This window comes from Scleropages formosus, chromosome 24 (genome assembly GCF_900964775.1).
Source record: "Scleropages formosus chromosome 24, fSclFor1.1, whole genome shotgun sequence".
Taxonomy (NCBI): Eukaryota; Metazoa; Chordata; class Actinopteri; order Osteoglossiformes; family Osteoglossidae; genus Scleropages; species Scleropages formosus.
The window spans coordinates 8,088,622-8,105,242 of record NC_041829.1 but is presented as its reverse complement, the minus strand read 5'-3'; the positions used below and the strand labels follow the sequence as shown (position 1 = coordinate 8,105,242).

The following is a 16,621-nucleotide window of genomic DNA, read 5'->3' as shown; positions in this document are numbered from 1 at the left end:
TCTTCAGCAGGGTGTGATCGCAACTGTCTTGGAATGTGGTAAGAAAACAAGTTGGCACTATACCGTGATCCTGGTCCCTTTGAATGGCTTTACCGGAATTGGTTATTATTCCAAAGTATGGAACCATGGTCACACCCAGTAGCTCCTGCATGATGATCATGCGGACTGTTACATATACACACCACATTTACCCAATAGCTGCAAATAGTTAGTTTGTGCTCATCACTCCATGTTGTTACTTGTTGTACTCTGGCCTTGGGTCCAAGAGAGCTCCAACAAGATTTGTACCATAAATAGCAGCCAGCATATTGAAGTTCAGAGTGGTTTCTCTTGGGTCATGGTTGTGTTCCTGCAGTCCTGTGGTCATGTTTTAAACATAAACCTGTATTTCAGATACAGACTTATTTGGCCCTTCTTATAATGTGCAAATTTCAGTTAATGACAGTCAACTTTTTTTTACTCTACTAACTCTACTCTTTTTATCATTTAAAAAGATTTTTGTTCTATTTTATCATTTATCATTTTATAGTGGCCTTCAGGAGTAATATTCTCATTAATTTATTCATTCACTTAAAATCTAGTTAATATTTTCTTAAATACGGTGTTTCTGTTAATTTTTAGGTCCATTTAAAAGTTTTAGGAAAAGAAGGTGGTGTAGCGTTAAATCTTCATTTCAATTCCAAATGAACTGTTTAATATATAATAGATGTTCTTAGTGGTTCGTTGACAGGTGAGCTCAGTGGGCTGATAACAATGATCAGTTTCTGTGATTTTATTTATTCTGTCTTCTCTGAAAATGTGGTGGAATGTGGTTTTTTCATTGGGGAAAATTTAAAACAAGCTGCGGATCTGAAATCCTGTTGAATGCCTCGAATCTTACGACAGTTTTGCTACAGTCCATATTTAGATGCTTGCAGTGTATTTAGTGTATATAGATGTATACATATTTTAGTGTGCAACTGCATATCTAGAGGGACTTTTCCATGCACAGCAAGGTGATTTTGGTCATGTGGAACATCCAAGCAGGTACCCCTGAGTAGGTAAAGGGGACAACGTGTTTGAATCCCATGTGGAGGTACAAGGCGATGGCGGCCGTCTGCATGGAACTGGTGGTCAGAACGATCTTGGAGAACTTCCTGTCACGGCAGAACTGGATGGCCGTCTGCGCCAGCAAGGTTCCCAGCCCAGAGCGGCGGCAGGAGGATGACACGGTCATGCGGAATATTTGCCCATAGCGCTCTTGCTCCTGTCCAGGAGAGGGCCCATCATTGTGCGTGGCACCCTCGCCCTGCTGATGTCCTCCCGCCTTCCCGCCCACCACGGCGACCATGCCCAGAATCCTGCACTTGCCACCAACCTCAGCTTCTGCCACCCAGAAGCAACAGTCGGGGTCAGCAAGGAAGCTGGCCTGGATGTCTTTCATGTCCGTATGCAGCCTTTCCCGCACATAGCCGGTGTAGAACTCGTAGCAGCAAAAGAACACAAGGCCTACCCACAATGCACCAGCCAGCAGAGCCAAGGTCCAGCAGCGCCCACCCAGAACATAGGCCGTGACGGAGATGATCAGCGTCAGGGCCACGTGGTCAGGGTGGAGTACGGCCTGGCGGAATGCTGGCCACACGTGCTCCGTGATGCCCTCTTGGAACACCACGTACACGGCCTCCTTGTCCGAGGGCTCGAACCGTCGGATCGTCCACTGCACTGGCAGAGGAGGGAGGAAGGTGTTACACTTGCATCATTTTATTTATCTGACACTTTTCTCCAAAGCTACTTAGTGTTTTACCAACTTATACAGTTGGGTACTTCTTTATTGTATCAATTCAGCGTAAGTACCTTGATCTAGCATATTACAGCAAGAGGTGGCATTTGAACCTATGACCTCTTGGTATTAACCACATTACATACCTCACCTGCTGCGTTACTGATGAATGCAGAATCAGACCCGCATCACAAACAAAAAAAAGAGTTTTGTATTATAGTATTATACATTTAACCCTAAAACTCCACTCCAGTTTACAAGTTTAATATGCAGCAGGTGGTATAGCAGCTGGAGCCACTGTACTGCAGTCTAAAGGTTGTGTGTGTGAATCCTATTCTTCATGTAGTACCCTTGATCAAGGCACATACCTTGAAATGACAGTATAAATACCCTGTTGTACAAATGTGTAAATCATTATAAAGTTATCAAACAAAGGTGTCAGGTACATAAGGAACAGCTGTAAAGATAACGGACTAAACCAAACCAGATTGGCAACCACAAGGTTGCTGGTTTATTCCCAGGAGGACACTGGCTGCTGTATCTTTGGAAAAGTTTTATACATTTATAACACACACATACACACACTGTCTGAACCGCTTGTCCCATACGGGGTCGCAGGGAGCCAGAGCCTAACCCGGCAACACAGGGCATAAGGCTGGAGGGGGAGGGGACACAGCCAGGACGGGACGCCAGTCCATCACAAGGCACCACAAGCAGGACTCAAACCCCAGACCCACTGGAGAGCAGGACCCGGTCCAACCCACTGAGCCCCCACCATTTATAACTCATAACTTTATTTTAATGGAAGTAAATGCATAACTGTATAATTTTGCAAAGAGAAATACTTTTCACATATTTTCTTAAATCTCAGTGTTTCATTCCGTCCACCTTCCAGATACTGACTTTTGACTCGGCTTTGAATCATGTCTCACTTAAAAACTAAAGTATAGGTAAAAATACAGTAAATTTACATTTTCTTCACATTCACACAGTGAGGTGAAGGTTTGTTTTAGGTCTAGGACGTGGGTTTCTGGGCACTTTTAAGAAATGAGAGAATTTATCTGGTAATAAATTCTTCGTAAATGTCCACGTTTAGACGGATGATCAAGTGTTAAAGGGTGTTAAACGAGGCACAGATAACACAGCCAAAGACTGAAGGTGTAAATAAAATGTATATCTTCTGCAAACACACACACTTCGTACAATAATTCAGAATGGAAAGAGGATATTGATGAAACTAATATTCCCGAACTCGGCGAGTGTTCAAGGAACACGGGCGGAGAGGCTCAAATTTGAGGCAAAAGTCCGCGGTGAGGCCGGGAATCGGTCCCAAAAATTGTCCATTCCCAGATTCCAAAAGCTTTCGAGTCGATCCCTCACAGTAAAACCGATTCTGCATCCCATGATCTGTCCGAGAAGAGTTGTGTCCGTCCTGCTCCCGAAGGCACAGGCGACGCGGGAAGAGAGAAGTAAAAAGAGGAACAAATGAAAGGCGGGTTCGACTCGTTCAGTCAGTGCTGCTCCTCCACAGCGTATAGATACTTTTTTTGTACTCAAGTCGAAAGCCAAAGTAAATTCTAGCAAAATGCCGGCTTAATAAAACAACATTGTCATTGAGCGGTGGTAAAACATCTAAAAGTTGACAGAGAAAGTTACGTTGCTACAGCCCAGCTCATTTCGCCAGCTCTCCACGTTACGTCGCTGTATAAATTCGTAGTTTATCGTTATTATTTATGTAAATGTGACCCATAGCAAAAGTCAGTGGAGAGTTTAACTAAAACTTTAGTGTCGGTGACGTCAGTTTATCGGACACGGACTGAACACAGAGCAGGACGTTTTGTCAAATCACTGCCGGGCTGAACATGTGAGGACGGAGAGTCAGTCCGTGATTTTAATGGCAACATCGATCCGTCCTGAGCTGCTGAACTTATATGATATCAAAAAGACGCGCCTGTCTGTCTGAAGAGCTCGGATGACAAACCTAGAATGTTCCTGCATTGCAGTTTGTAATTTTGTGTTCCATAAGCATCTGCATCTGTAGTACACTGTTGTTGATGAAAACAGAATTTTTACAGAGCTGTGTTTAAGACTAGTCAGCAGGTTTGCTGGTCAAGGTCCTAGTATTCTTACGGACAGTGAGTGTGCTGCACATGATTCAGTAGAGATAAGAGAAGTTAGTTATAAAAAATAAAAAAAAAAATCTGCAGTATCCCTTTAAATATTCTTTATTGAGCTACACGTGACAGTATGTAGCCTATGCATAACATTCTATACGTTTCCAGCAATGCAACTTAATACATTTGATTTATTGAAACGCGTCAAGATCCCTTGTCATTCACAATATACTGACTGGTTGGCTTTACAAGTTTAAATTACTGTACCGCTTTCCGCCTCCGACACTTGGAATCGAACGGCCTCGTCAACAGGCGCGCGCGCACGCGCAGTGCCCGCGCACCAAACCCGCGTCGGATCGAATTACAAACTCGTCTTTATTCTCTTTTCTGTGCTGCGGTTTTAGCACCGCTACGCTCTACGTGCACATGAACGTGTGTTTCCTGAGAGCGAGCGTCTGAAATAAGAAGAACTCCAGTGACAACACACACACACAGTTTTTAAAGTGTTACTTACTTCTCACGGCAGACAAATCGAGTTCACAACGGCCAACTATGTCCGCGGCGCGCGCGCACGAAGTTCATGCACGCGCGCACCACAAACATAAAGAAGACAGCGCACACGCTTTCACGCACAGCACTCAAACACGTAAAGACGGAATTCACTCACACAAAAAGGATACACACCAGGTATAGAGATGAATATACACACACTAGTAGGAAACACTCACAGACAGAATATATTATATATTTATTTATTTATTATAATATTTATATTATATATAAATTAATATATAGTCACATCAACACACACACTCAAAGACAGGAGAGAAATATACACACGTAGACACACACTGAACCTAAGCACAGTATAAAGGTTAATGATCCTCATGACTTTGCAGTTATAACTTAATGACTACAGACCTGTCGCCTTAACGTCTGTGGTCATGAAGTCACTTGAAAAACTGGTGTTGGACTACCTGAAGGACATCACTGGACCCTTGCTGGACCCCCTGCAGTTTGCTTATCGAGCAAACAGGTCTGTGGATGATGCAGTCAACATGGGACTGCACTACATTCTACAACATCTGGACAAACCAGGGACTTATGCGAGAATCCTGTTCGTGGACTTCAGCTCAGCCTTCAACACCGTCATCCCACACCTCCTCCTGTCCAAATTAACCCAACTCTCTGTGCCCGCCTCCATCTGTCGGTGGATCACCAACTTTCTGACAGACAGGCAGCAGATAGTGAGGCTGGGAAAATTCTCATCCAATACTCGCACGATCAGTACTGGCGCCCCCCAGGGATGTGTGCTCTCCCCACTGCTCTTCTCCCTGTACACCAACGACTGCACCGCAAAAGACCCCTCTGTCAAACTCCTGAAGTTCGCAGACGACACCACACTCATCGGCCTCATCCGGAATGGCGACGAGTCTGCTTACAGACAGGAGGTCCAAGAGCTGGCTGTCTGGTGCAGTCATCACAACCTGGAGCTGAACACGCTCAAAACGGTGGAGATGATCGTAGACTTCAGGAGAAACACCTCAGCATTATCCCCACTCACCATCATGAACAAGCACTGTGGCAACAGTGGAGTCATTCAGGTTCCTGGGCACCACCATCTCACAGGACCTGAAGTGGGAGCCCCACATAGACTCCATTGTGAAGAAGGCTCAGCAGAGGTTGTACTTCCTTTGCCAGCTGAGGAAGTTCAACCTGCCACAGGAGCTACTGATGCAATTCTACTCCGCAGTCATTGAGTCCGTCCTCTGCACCTTTATAACTGTCTGGTTCGGCTCAGCTACGAAGTCAGACATCAGAAGACTGCAGCGGATAGTTCGGACCGCTGGAAGAATCATCGGCACATCCCCCCCAGCTCTCCAAGAACTGCACTCGTCCAGAGTCAGTAAAAGGGCTAGCAAAATCATTGTAGACCCCTCACATCCAGGCCACTTCCTCTTCGAACCCTTGCCATCTGGCCGGCGCTACAGAGCACTGAGTACCAGCACAGCCAGGCATAAGAAAAGTTTCTTTCCTCAGGCCATCTACCTCATGAACACCTAAATCTCTCCCCTAGAGAGTAAACCGTGCAATACATAATGCTGTTTATATTTATAACTATTTATCACATATCTCTTACTCACACTCCCTTGCATTTGTATCTAGTGACTATTTTTGTATATTGGGTACTTTATATTTTTAAATATTTTTTATCCCTTGCTCACATACTCTATCTTCTCACCTGTCTTGTCACTGTCATTCTGTCTGTGCTGTGGTAGTTCCTGTCACCAAGACAAATTCCTTGTATGTGCGAACATACTTGGCAATAAAGCTCGTTCTGATTCTGATTCTGATTCTGATTCTGATAACAAAGTTATAAGCTGTATGGTGACCCTACTGTAATGACCGTATGTGGTTAATTAACAACCATCTAATGCCCAGAAAGATGGTAACTCTCTATGGAACTGTGAATGATTATGATCCAGGAGTAAAGGTGACTTCGGACTTACAAATTAAACGAGTTACAAACAGATTTTGGATCCCATTTGTGTTTGTAAGGTGAGGAGAAACACGTGGAGCCGGAATAGTTGAGAGCCGGTTCTTTGAATTCTGCCTTTTGATATGCTCCGCTCTTTGGGTTTTAGTATAATGGCAAAATACTGTATATGTGGGGTTTGTATTTGCTGAAATAATTACTTCTGTAAAATTTATTTTGGAATGATCAAGCCACACGGTCAAATGAAATGACATCGGTCTCATGGTATCGTACAACTTTTGGCAAAATTATAATTAACAATAAATGACACAAATTGAAGAGAAACCGGCCAACATATACATTTAAAACAATGCTCTTACAATTTATCTGTCAGAAGAAACATCTAGTGAATCTTTTCTCAGTTATTTTTAACCCCCCAAACAATTTAATTTGTTCCCCTCTATTTTTTACATAATTTGTTATAACAGGAAAGCTTTGTATGTACATTAGGAATACTTATGCATCAAACTGTTGAACGCTTACTATATTAATATAGCACTTAATTCTTTTCTCTAAAATGTGCACTTACATTATTCCTGTGTGTAATAACAGACATCTGGTAATATTTAGCTGCTCAGGATAACGCAAAATAGAAATTCAAAATTATTGACAGAAACTGGACATAACAATAATCCTTCCATAAATTTTAACTTTTGTTCTTCAAATGACCTCCACACTAAGCTCTTTAACTGTAGAAAAGTGTCTTCTTGTTTCAGGCTTTTGAAGGAAAAGTTTAGTTGGATGATGACAAGATCGGAGGGGATATAGAAGGATAAAAATAATAGAGTTGGCTGTGATGCTCCAAAAACTTCTCTCACTTTTCAGGTTCTGTCTTCAGTAGGAGAGTCTTTCAAGTGTGTGTGTGTGTGTGTGTGTGTGTGTGTGTGTGTTCGTCCTTTTCCTCATCTCCACGTTTTCCTCATACTGAAGGCTTTCACAGGAATGCAATTTTCTTCTAGTTATAGAACAAGAAAGAAAGAAAATAATATTGTGTTTAATGGAAGTTTCAATTCAGAGGCAGCATGTCAACAAAAATAAAGAAGGGAAGTTTTCTCATTTCTTCTAGAACTTTTGAAAGACTTCAACCTTAGAACCCCTTCCATGCGTAAAGTTTAGTTGAGCAACTGTAAATTATAAAATAATTTTTTTCAACAAGACAAATTTGTTGTGCGTTGGAAAAAATTGAATAATCCAAATATCTGAAGGCTGTGATACATTCAAGAGAAGATACCCTTACTTAAAAAAAGAATTGTGTAATGCATATATAAAAGATTGACGGATGAATGTTGCGTATAAAATTTGTATAGAATTTTTCTATAAATAGTAACTACAATGCTTGCCAGCTCATTTTTATCAGTTTCCTCCATGTAATAAAGAATGCTCTTTATCTATATGCCAAATTAAATAATCTGTGCTATTTTTCTGTCAAGAAATTAATGCTCTTGGGTGTCTGCAGCTCTCACCTGATGCCCAGCATATACAGATACACACAAACACACTTCTAAAATAAAAAACTATTCCCCTGAGGAGGAAACATGTCTGAAAAGTGATCTCAGATGAGGCCCTCTGGTTGCTGGAAGTGGTCAATGTTACCGGTTAAGTGAACTGCAGTCTGGGCGTTGCTCGGGTTCCCAGGCGCTGAGATGATCTCTCTCTGGGTGTCCCAGTGTTCTGCGTGGAAAGACAAGAGTCCCACAGTGGGAGGAGTTTAGCTTTAATATTATCCATATAAGAAACCCATAATTTAAGTCATGTAAAAGACATTATTATGACTTTTGTATTTATCTGTCAGTATTTCTTGTTTGGGGGGGTGCGGTGGCGCAGCGGGTTTGGCCGGGTCCCACTCTTCGTTGGGTCTGGGGTTCGAGTCCCACTTGGGGTGCCTTGCAGCGGACTGGCATCCCGTCCTGGGTATGTCCCCTACGCCCCGTGTTGCCGGGTTAGGCTCCGTCTCGCTGCGACCCCCCACTGGAGGGGGAGGGGACACACCCAGGGTGGGACATCAGTTCATTGCAAGGTATCCAAAGCAGGACTCGAACCTCAGACCCACCAGAGAGCAGGACCCGGCCAAACCCTCTGCCCACTGCGCCCCCCATGAATAAATAGTTAAATAATATTGCACAGCACTTTCCAAATGATCATGGTGTCACACCCACACCCTCGAGCCAAACGACCACACCTGCCTAGAATGAGAGCTGCAGCGTATAAAACATACCGTCCCCTCTCCCCTTGTTGCGGAACCTCATCGAGTCAAACTGCTTCTCCGGTGATAACGAAAGAACCCCACTTCCCTCCTTGTCCATTTAGTCCCTCTTTTTTCTTTCGGTCCCTGTTTGCTGCCTTTCTGGTTTCAGATCTCTTGCCTCACCTGTCCCTGACTACGATCCCGGATTGCTCCTTGTCTGTACCGCAAGAAACGAACCCGCATCTGGGCCCACACCAACTCCTCGGTCTCCTGCCCTCGCCCCCGTGACACATGCACATTAAACACACCGCGACATGCAGGAGCATGGACCATGCCCACCTCCAGGATTATTGGTCGCACCCGATTAATAAAAAGACAAGCATCAGGTGCGGCCACAGTATGTAAATGGACTGTTTGAGTCCACCTTGTGAGTCCACCTTGTAAGTCTACTCTCTATCCCCTCACGCCTGGTCATTCCCCACCCCAGCACACCCTGGAACATCCTGGCACGCTATAAATATACTCAGCATTCCATAAAACTGCCAAGCACGTTTTGCATGTGGGTGCAGCGAATCTCGGTTCACAGGATAGACATACTGCAGACATGATATTCGACCAGCCGTGTCGCTCTGCTGCAGACACAGCCACCGCGTGGACCTTCCCGTAGATGACCTCTCCCTCACGGGTCTGAAAGGTGAACAGGCCCTCCCCTGTGTCACACATCCTGGGAGAAGCAAGGAGAGGCTCAATTTGCTACTTGGAGCATCACGGGAAGGAAGAGCGTGTCGCCGTCGCTACGGCCAACTGAATTTTTACAGTCCACAGCAATGTAGTGGTTTGTTTTTTTAATGTAGTTTTTAATGTTTTTTACACTATGATGTGTGGTTCTTACTACACTATTATCGCCGCTCTTGTTTCGTTGTGGACCGTGAATGTGCCCACCTCCCGGCCTCGATGGTAAACCACGTGTGGCCCCGCCCGTAACGGCGAAGGCCCGTCAGCGGCCAGGACACGATCTTGAGCCCCGGGTCGAGCGCGTTCCACAAGGAGATGTTCTCCGCGGTGATCTGCAGGACGCACTCTCCGTGGAAATCCAGGTTATGGCAGGGCATCAGGAACACGTGGAATTGCTCTAGAAAAAAAGTGTCACGTTCGTATCCCATCATAAGTAACTGTACTGTTTGTCTAGTATCAATTTATTGCATTTTTCTTCAGATTTTTCCTCTACCTCTTTGATGTTGTTCTGAATGCTGAATGTGTCTGAATGAGCATCCATGATGCAAAAATCCTTGTATGTGCCAACATACTGTACTTTACCGTTAATATTTCAGTCTGAATGTGTCATATAGTATACACAAGTTTATTTTACAAGGGAGTCCAGCTGTTTATCACTGGAGCATTTAACCTGGAGTATTTTCATCTTTTGTTTTATTACAGCTCAAAGTATTACTATTAATGACACGGAGCCTGTAGGCATCTCCATATAGTTCTATCCAAGTGATTCGTTGCCGTAAGACAGAAATATACTGTATATTTTAAAAATATATTCTACACTCTCATCATATTTTACTGTCTATTCAATTCAAAATTATATGAATTTTTGAAAATGACCCATAACATGTATCACCTACTGTATAGCACACTGAAAAATATATACTTCATCCTAAAATACATTTTCAGATGCAGTTAGCTGCACTGTTAGTGGATGTTTTCACACCTGTGCTCTTAGTCGGTGGAGCACATACCGCTTCCATCTCTGTAGACACCAGGTGCCAGCAAATCCGGCTCTGCCAACTTCATCTCGTTCATTTTGATTTCAAAACACTCAACATACAGCAGTTTGCACCATTCGTTGGCTTCTAACTCTGTAAGGGAAATATGATAGGACTTGAGGATGTCACTGCATGCCAGGGGGTGAAAGGAGACAAGAAGGTATGGGGCCCGTTGCATCATATTCTCTTGCAACGGAATGAAAACTGGGATTTTTGTTTAGCAACGCAGATTTCAAGTAAATTGCAGTAACTACCTCTCTATGTCTGAGTTCACACAATATATTACACCGCTGTATGAAATCATGCCATTATCACTAAAGGACATTAATCTAAAATAGTGAATATATACATATTCATATACACACTGTATAATATACTCTGATAATAATTAAGTTATACCACAGATTTTCTTAAACAGAAAAATGTATAAAATAACTATTCTTATAACAATAATTGCAAAACAGTGGCAGAAATATTAATTCCTTTTAATTCCAAGGGAAAGAATCAAGTCTATCCAGTGAATAATATTTTCGTAATATAAGCAACAAGGTATAAGAAAGATATCGAGGAAAAAAATGGAAATGTGATGGCTTAAAATGAGGTATGTTGGTCACTTTTGGCAGTGTTTTGCCAAACTCACCTGACTCACATGCAAAAGTTTTTGAGGAATCATCATTGAAAACCACGGTAACCACATGCTTCTTCACGCCCTTGGGGAGCCGTTTCACATCCCTGACGTTTGTCAGCTCCGTTACCTGAAGTAAAGCCGTCACCAAGGCATGTCAATAATGTCTATATGGAAAAACAGTTATGTTTCAACATGCACTACTTTGAGTGACATTCTGACTTGTTTTTTTAAAATAATCAAGAGAGGTAGACTGATCATGAAGTGAAACACCTTGTGGAGCACATACCATCATTTTATTGAAGAGTCGTGGCAATTTTGTGCAAAAGACAATAGCCATTGTGTACAGTTGCACAATGGCTGCAGCATTTTATTAAGTTAATGAAAATTATGGGAATGCAGTGTAAGAAATTTAAAACGATAATGTTAATGAGTCCTGAATAGGGCCTCTTTGAAAACTGGTTCCGTCTCAATGGTCTTCATTAAGGAGAAGAATGGTTTTCATTAGGAAGGATTTGCAAGAACACAATGTCCGTTCAGCACACCTGGCTCTCGCATGATGACATCTAATGGAGAACTAAGTGACTCTCTAGTGAAAGGTTGATGCCTTGTGTAACCTTAGGTCAAACAATTGTGAGTAAAAACCCAGGTAAATGTTGCTAAACCTCAATTATCCTCTTTTTCTCTATAAACTCCAAAATGAAAATCATGAAATGCAAGTACTGAGGTCTAATTAAAACTAATTTTTCATCTTTTTTCATTTTCTGTTGCGAGACAGCGTTGATATTTTATGATGCTACTTTACGAATGACGTCCGAAAAACTTTACATCGAAAGGGTAAATAAGTATTCATCTTCTCGACACGATGTCATTATGAGTAGTGGTTATAGGTGTTAATCTACAGATAACTAAAAAAATGTACAATTACAGTATCTTTACATTTACATTTATTCGTTTAGCAGACGCTTTTCTCCAAAGCGACGTACATCTCATAGAAGTAAATTGTAATTAATGCATGTGTCTCAGAAGGGTGTGTACTAATGAAAATAATCCAACACAGTGGTCAGTGAACTGCCTCCTAGGAACCATTTAATGAAACAATAACAGCACTTATGCATGCAAGATTGTAAGAGTTACCTTTACGGTCACAGCAAATGCTGTCATCGCCAGTAAAACAATTACAGCTCAGCCTGCTTTATTTTCAAGCTACTCGGTGATGTAATTAATTACATTCCGATTTATTCAGTTGGCAGATGTTCTTCTCCAAAGTGATATACGGCTGAGAGTTGTAAATTAAATTCAGTTCACGGCAGACAAGGAGCTTTGGACACCGACACAGGATTGTTGAGGCACAGCTTGTTTGTCTCTTACTGCCCTTTTTTGCTGTCACACATTACTGAAGTACCCATCCGTCCCATATTTTACTTCTTACACTGACAGGAATGCCACGGTAAAAGTCAAAGACATCCATCAGCCACCCAGCAGTGGAACTTGGGGGACGCTGCTTTTTCATTTTGTCTATTACTTGATCCAGAAATAGTACCAAGTATGAACAATCATGACTAGAATTCCCTTGTCGTATAATAATTTGAGCTTCTCTTATACGTTCCGCATCCTACGCCTGGTCCGGCTTTCTGCGTCCGTTATTTTCCAATAACTTCCCAACAGTAGATTGAATATTCTTGTATTTTTATGCATGTAAGAAATTAATGTCTGTGTTTTTTGAAGAAGGGTAATGGCAGATCTAGAGGTTTTTGAAATTAACTCCATTTGTGGCACTCAGACCTTTGTGGGCACCACCGTTGCCGCACAGCTCCTGGGTTGTGGGTGCTATTTCTGAATCAATCCAGCCGCAACCCTCAAAGTGGATTTGCAGATGGGTAAACTCGGGATTTACCTTGTGGTAACAGTGGAAGCGTGCTGCTCGTTCATCCAGAAACTTCTCCAGTCTTTTTGGACCTTTGCTGGATGCCTTCTTTAAGACCAACCAGCACTTCTGGTAGATCTGCAAGGAGAAGCGAAAGCCCAGCAGATAGTTTCCATTAGCACTGGATGGATACCCACTTATTACCTTGCATATTGATATTATTATAGATTATTTTGCATTGAGGGGTATGGAACACAATCATTCCCCAGATGACAGTGCTTTCATATATCCCCCCATTTGTGGTCCTGTGAAACAACAACATACATGGCCAACAAATTACATGACCTTTGTTAATCATGTTCCACATATAAACCATGATTAAAGGAACCTTAAATATAATTTAACCTTTCTTTGACTGCACTCCCCTTTTGCAAAGCAGGAAGGTGTTGTGTATCAAAGCTGCGTGAATCAAATAAGTTTGCATTCACTTCTTGGATGGTAAATCATTTCATCTGGAGTTGGAACTGTAAAGTTGCAACTAGTGAAAACAGGCTCAGACTATCAGCTAGTTAGGCCAAAAATTAAGTTCCCTATAGCCGCCACGTTACCTTCTGTCCAAAGTAGACTCCACATAGATATATATGTGTTAAACAGCTTGGAAGTGTAAATACTTCCCATGTAAGCTGTAGTAGATTGGCAGTTACTTGTAGTGTTACTAACAGAGTACGCCAACCCGGGGGTCTAGATCTTGCAAAGGAGCTCGGATTTCCCTAAGTTTATTTTAATCCACTGTTGAATTACTCCCCCCATATTAGGACCCCTGTCTGTAAGATGAAACTGGGGGTCTGCATCAAAGATGCTAAACAGCTGGAATGCATTCAGCCCCAACACCACACACCCTCACACAGCGTCCGTCTGGAACGCGACTGTCCATCACCTGCTGGTTGGCTCTTGTTTTGGGGAATCCGCTCTTGATTTGGAGGGTTTGATTTGAATAAATTCTCATTTCAGATTTTTTCATGTTTTCTGTCAGCCCCTGAAAGGTCAGAAGAGGAGTGGCCAAACACGCTCATGTGCGGGAAATCCCTTCCTACATGTGCTCTGAGATATAAAAAGTGATTTGACAACGCTGCCCGCTGGAGGCTGACATCCAAAGAGCCTCTAAGTCTTCGAAGAGAATGAAGCCACTTATCACTGTCCACACAACCATCTCTTACTTTTAATAAGCTCTAGGAACCGAGTATTTACATTAAAATGATTTATCTAGCAAGCAGTTTTCACCACAGCAACTTACACTGACTTACCCACATTTACCACAGCATAACTTTTAGTGGAGCAGTACAGCAATCGGTAGGGTTTGAACTTACAAACTTCTGATTCAGAAGGATAATTCTACTAACCTCCAGTATGCTAACCTTGAACTGTTTTGGTACTGCCAGTGTGGTTCTTTTCAGTACAGTGACCACACTCTCAGCACATGTGAAAATCTTCACTTTAGTGAACAAAATGTGTGTCTATTGACCTGGTGCTGAAATTAATACTCTGTACTTCTATATAAAGTGTAACAATTACATTCAGCTTAAACCAGATGGTCATATTTTTGCTATTAATAGTTTTCTCTCAAATATTTTTTATCTTTTTTTTTTAAAAAAAGATGTAAACACAAGAAAAACTGCTAGAAATATCCCTAAACTATATTTACTGTCTGTTACAGTGCATATACACATACACACTGTCTGAAACTGCTCATCCCAAACAGGGTCATGACAAACCAGAGTCTAACCCAGCAACACAGGGCACAAGGCTGGAGGGGGAGGGGAGAGACCCCGGACGGGACATCAGTCTGCCACAAGGCACCCCAAGCAGGACTCGAACCCCAGACCCACCAGAGAGCAGGCACAGGCCAAATCCACTGCACCATTGTGCCCCCTGCAGTGCATATAGACTGTTTCTTCTGTTAAAAAAAAGTGTAAATAGTAGCATTTCACCCATTTATACAGCTGGGAATTTTTACTGCAGTAATTCAGAGTAAATATCTTGATCAAGGATACTGCAGCAGTAGTTGCAGTGGTGTTATGGATGGAAACACCAACTTTGAGTTTATATGTTCTTAACGTATACATTATACAACAGTCATAAACTTTGGGAGGAAAATGTTGCTTCTCCTTAAAAACAGAAATTCAAAGGATTCACAGCCACTTGTGTTAAAACATTAAGTTAACAGTTCCATGTCCCTTACCACTCTATATTATGCTGGCCCTTAAAATTTATGTTTACTCACTTAACAGATATGCATTTTTCCAAAGCAACTTCTAATGAAGTCTATGTAGTGTTATCAGCCCACACACCTTATTCACCAAGGTGACTTACACTCCTAGATACACTACTTACACTGAGTCACTCATCCATACATCAGTGGAACACACTCTGTCTGTCACTCACACTCTATGGGTGAACCTGAAGAGCATGTCTTTGGACTGTGGGAGGAAACCAGAGCACCCGGAGGAAACCCACACAGACACATGGAGGACATGCAAACTCCACACAGACTGAGTGGGGATCAAACCCATGTCCTCTCCCACCACCCAGGCACTGTGAAACAGCAGAGCTACTCACTGTGCCACCGTACCACCTCATTTACCACAAGCATTAAGAACCACTTAGAGGCAAAGACAAAACAACAGATTCTTATGGTTATAAATTATTGTAGCTTATGTAAAATCCCCAGTTATAAAGTGCAGTTCCTTTTTACTGTCATTGACACAGTTTCCCATGTTGTTCTGTGTTGTACTATGGCTCATCTTCTCTTCAATTTCTTCAGACAAAGAGAAAATTACTTTATTAATAGAGGCTTGAACTTTAATCTATTCCAGTTATTAATAAACTTCGGAAGCAGCCACATTGCAGGGACGCACTGAGCTCACACACTCACCCGAAAGTGTCTGCTTCGAATCCTTACGTATCCCTGCTTCACAACGTCGGTAAAAGTGGAGGCCATCATCGACGCCTTCTCGCCCAGAGAGGAAACGTCGTCTTCCTTTCCGTGTGCTTTCCCCCCCGCCGCGCTTGTACCCCATCTGTCTTTCCAGATGAGAAATTAAACCCGTTGGCCACCCCCCCGTTACACCCGGAGCTGGACATGTGAAGCGCGGGCGAGGCACGCGGCCCAAACCATCAACAGCGGAGCCGATGAACAGGGTGCGAGGCGTGGCATCTGATGGTCCGCAAGGGAGCTGTGTGCCAAGATTGTAAAAGGACAGGAGTCAATGCCAAGGGGGGGGGGGGACTGTTTGTCAACCGCAGGCTATTTCAGCACCTCACAGAGCTGACATAAAATCTTCCCCAGTCTGCAGGCTTTCCCAGAGGTCAGCGCACAGTCGATGGATTTCCCTTCAATTTGTTTGGCCTTTTACATATTTTGGACGTTGTTTCTTGTTCACCGCAGTGTGGCGTCAGAGCCAAAACCCTGGTGGAAACTTAAAGTGAATTCGAGTGTGTTCCTTTGCCTTTTCCGATCACGGGCGCAGCTGGGCAAGCGGGACTTATTCGAAAGTGCCTAGGGGAATTTTTTATGTACTTTCAGAATTTTCTGTATACTTTCTCTTTAGAGCCACTAGGCCAGAATAATTTTAAAAAACAGTGCAAAAATCAAGGCGGTGCGGTGGTGCAGTGGGTTGGACCAGGTCCTGCTCTCCGGTGGGTCTGGGGTTCGAGTCCCGCTTGGGGTGCCTTGCAACGGACTGGCGTCCCGTCCTGGGTGTGT

At 42.9% G+C, this 16,621-nt stretch overlaps 2 protein-coding genes across 2 annotated transcripts; both read right to left on the bottom strand.

The window, feature by feature from the left end:
- Positions 1 to 920: 920 nt before the first annotated feature.
- On the bottom strand, positions 921 to 4,418 carry nat8l2 (N-acetyltransferase 8-like 2). The gene is made up of 2 exons (XM_018756054.2): positions 4,388 to 4,418; positions 921 to 1,701 (listed from the first exon to the last, which is right to left on the bottom strand). Coding segments are annotated over exons 1-2 (735 nt in total). The 5' UTR covers positions 4,389 to 4,418; the 3' UTR covers positions 921 to 967.
- A 3,584-nt stretch (positions 4,419 to 8,002) lies between these two features.
- LOC108936466 (docking protein 5-like) lies at positions 8,003 to 15,880 on the bottom strand. The gene is made up of 7 exons (XM_018755830.2): positions 15,791 to 15,880; positions 12,889 to 12,996; positions 11,007 to 11,121; positions 10,340 to 10,459; positions 9,537 to 9,726; positions 9,192 to 9,318; positions 8,003 to 8,080 (listed from the first exon to the last, which is right to left on the bottom strand). The coding sequence occupies exons 1-7, from the start codon at positions 15,857 to 15,859 to the stop codon at positions 8,006 to 8,008; spliced, it is 804 nt and encodes a 267-aa protein (XP_018611346.1). The 5' UTR covers positions 15,860 to 15,880; the 3' UTR covers positions 8,003 to 8,005.
- Positions 15,881 to 16,621: the final 741 nt, after the last annotated feature.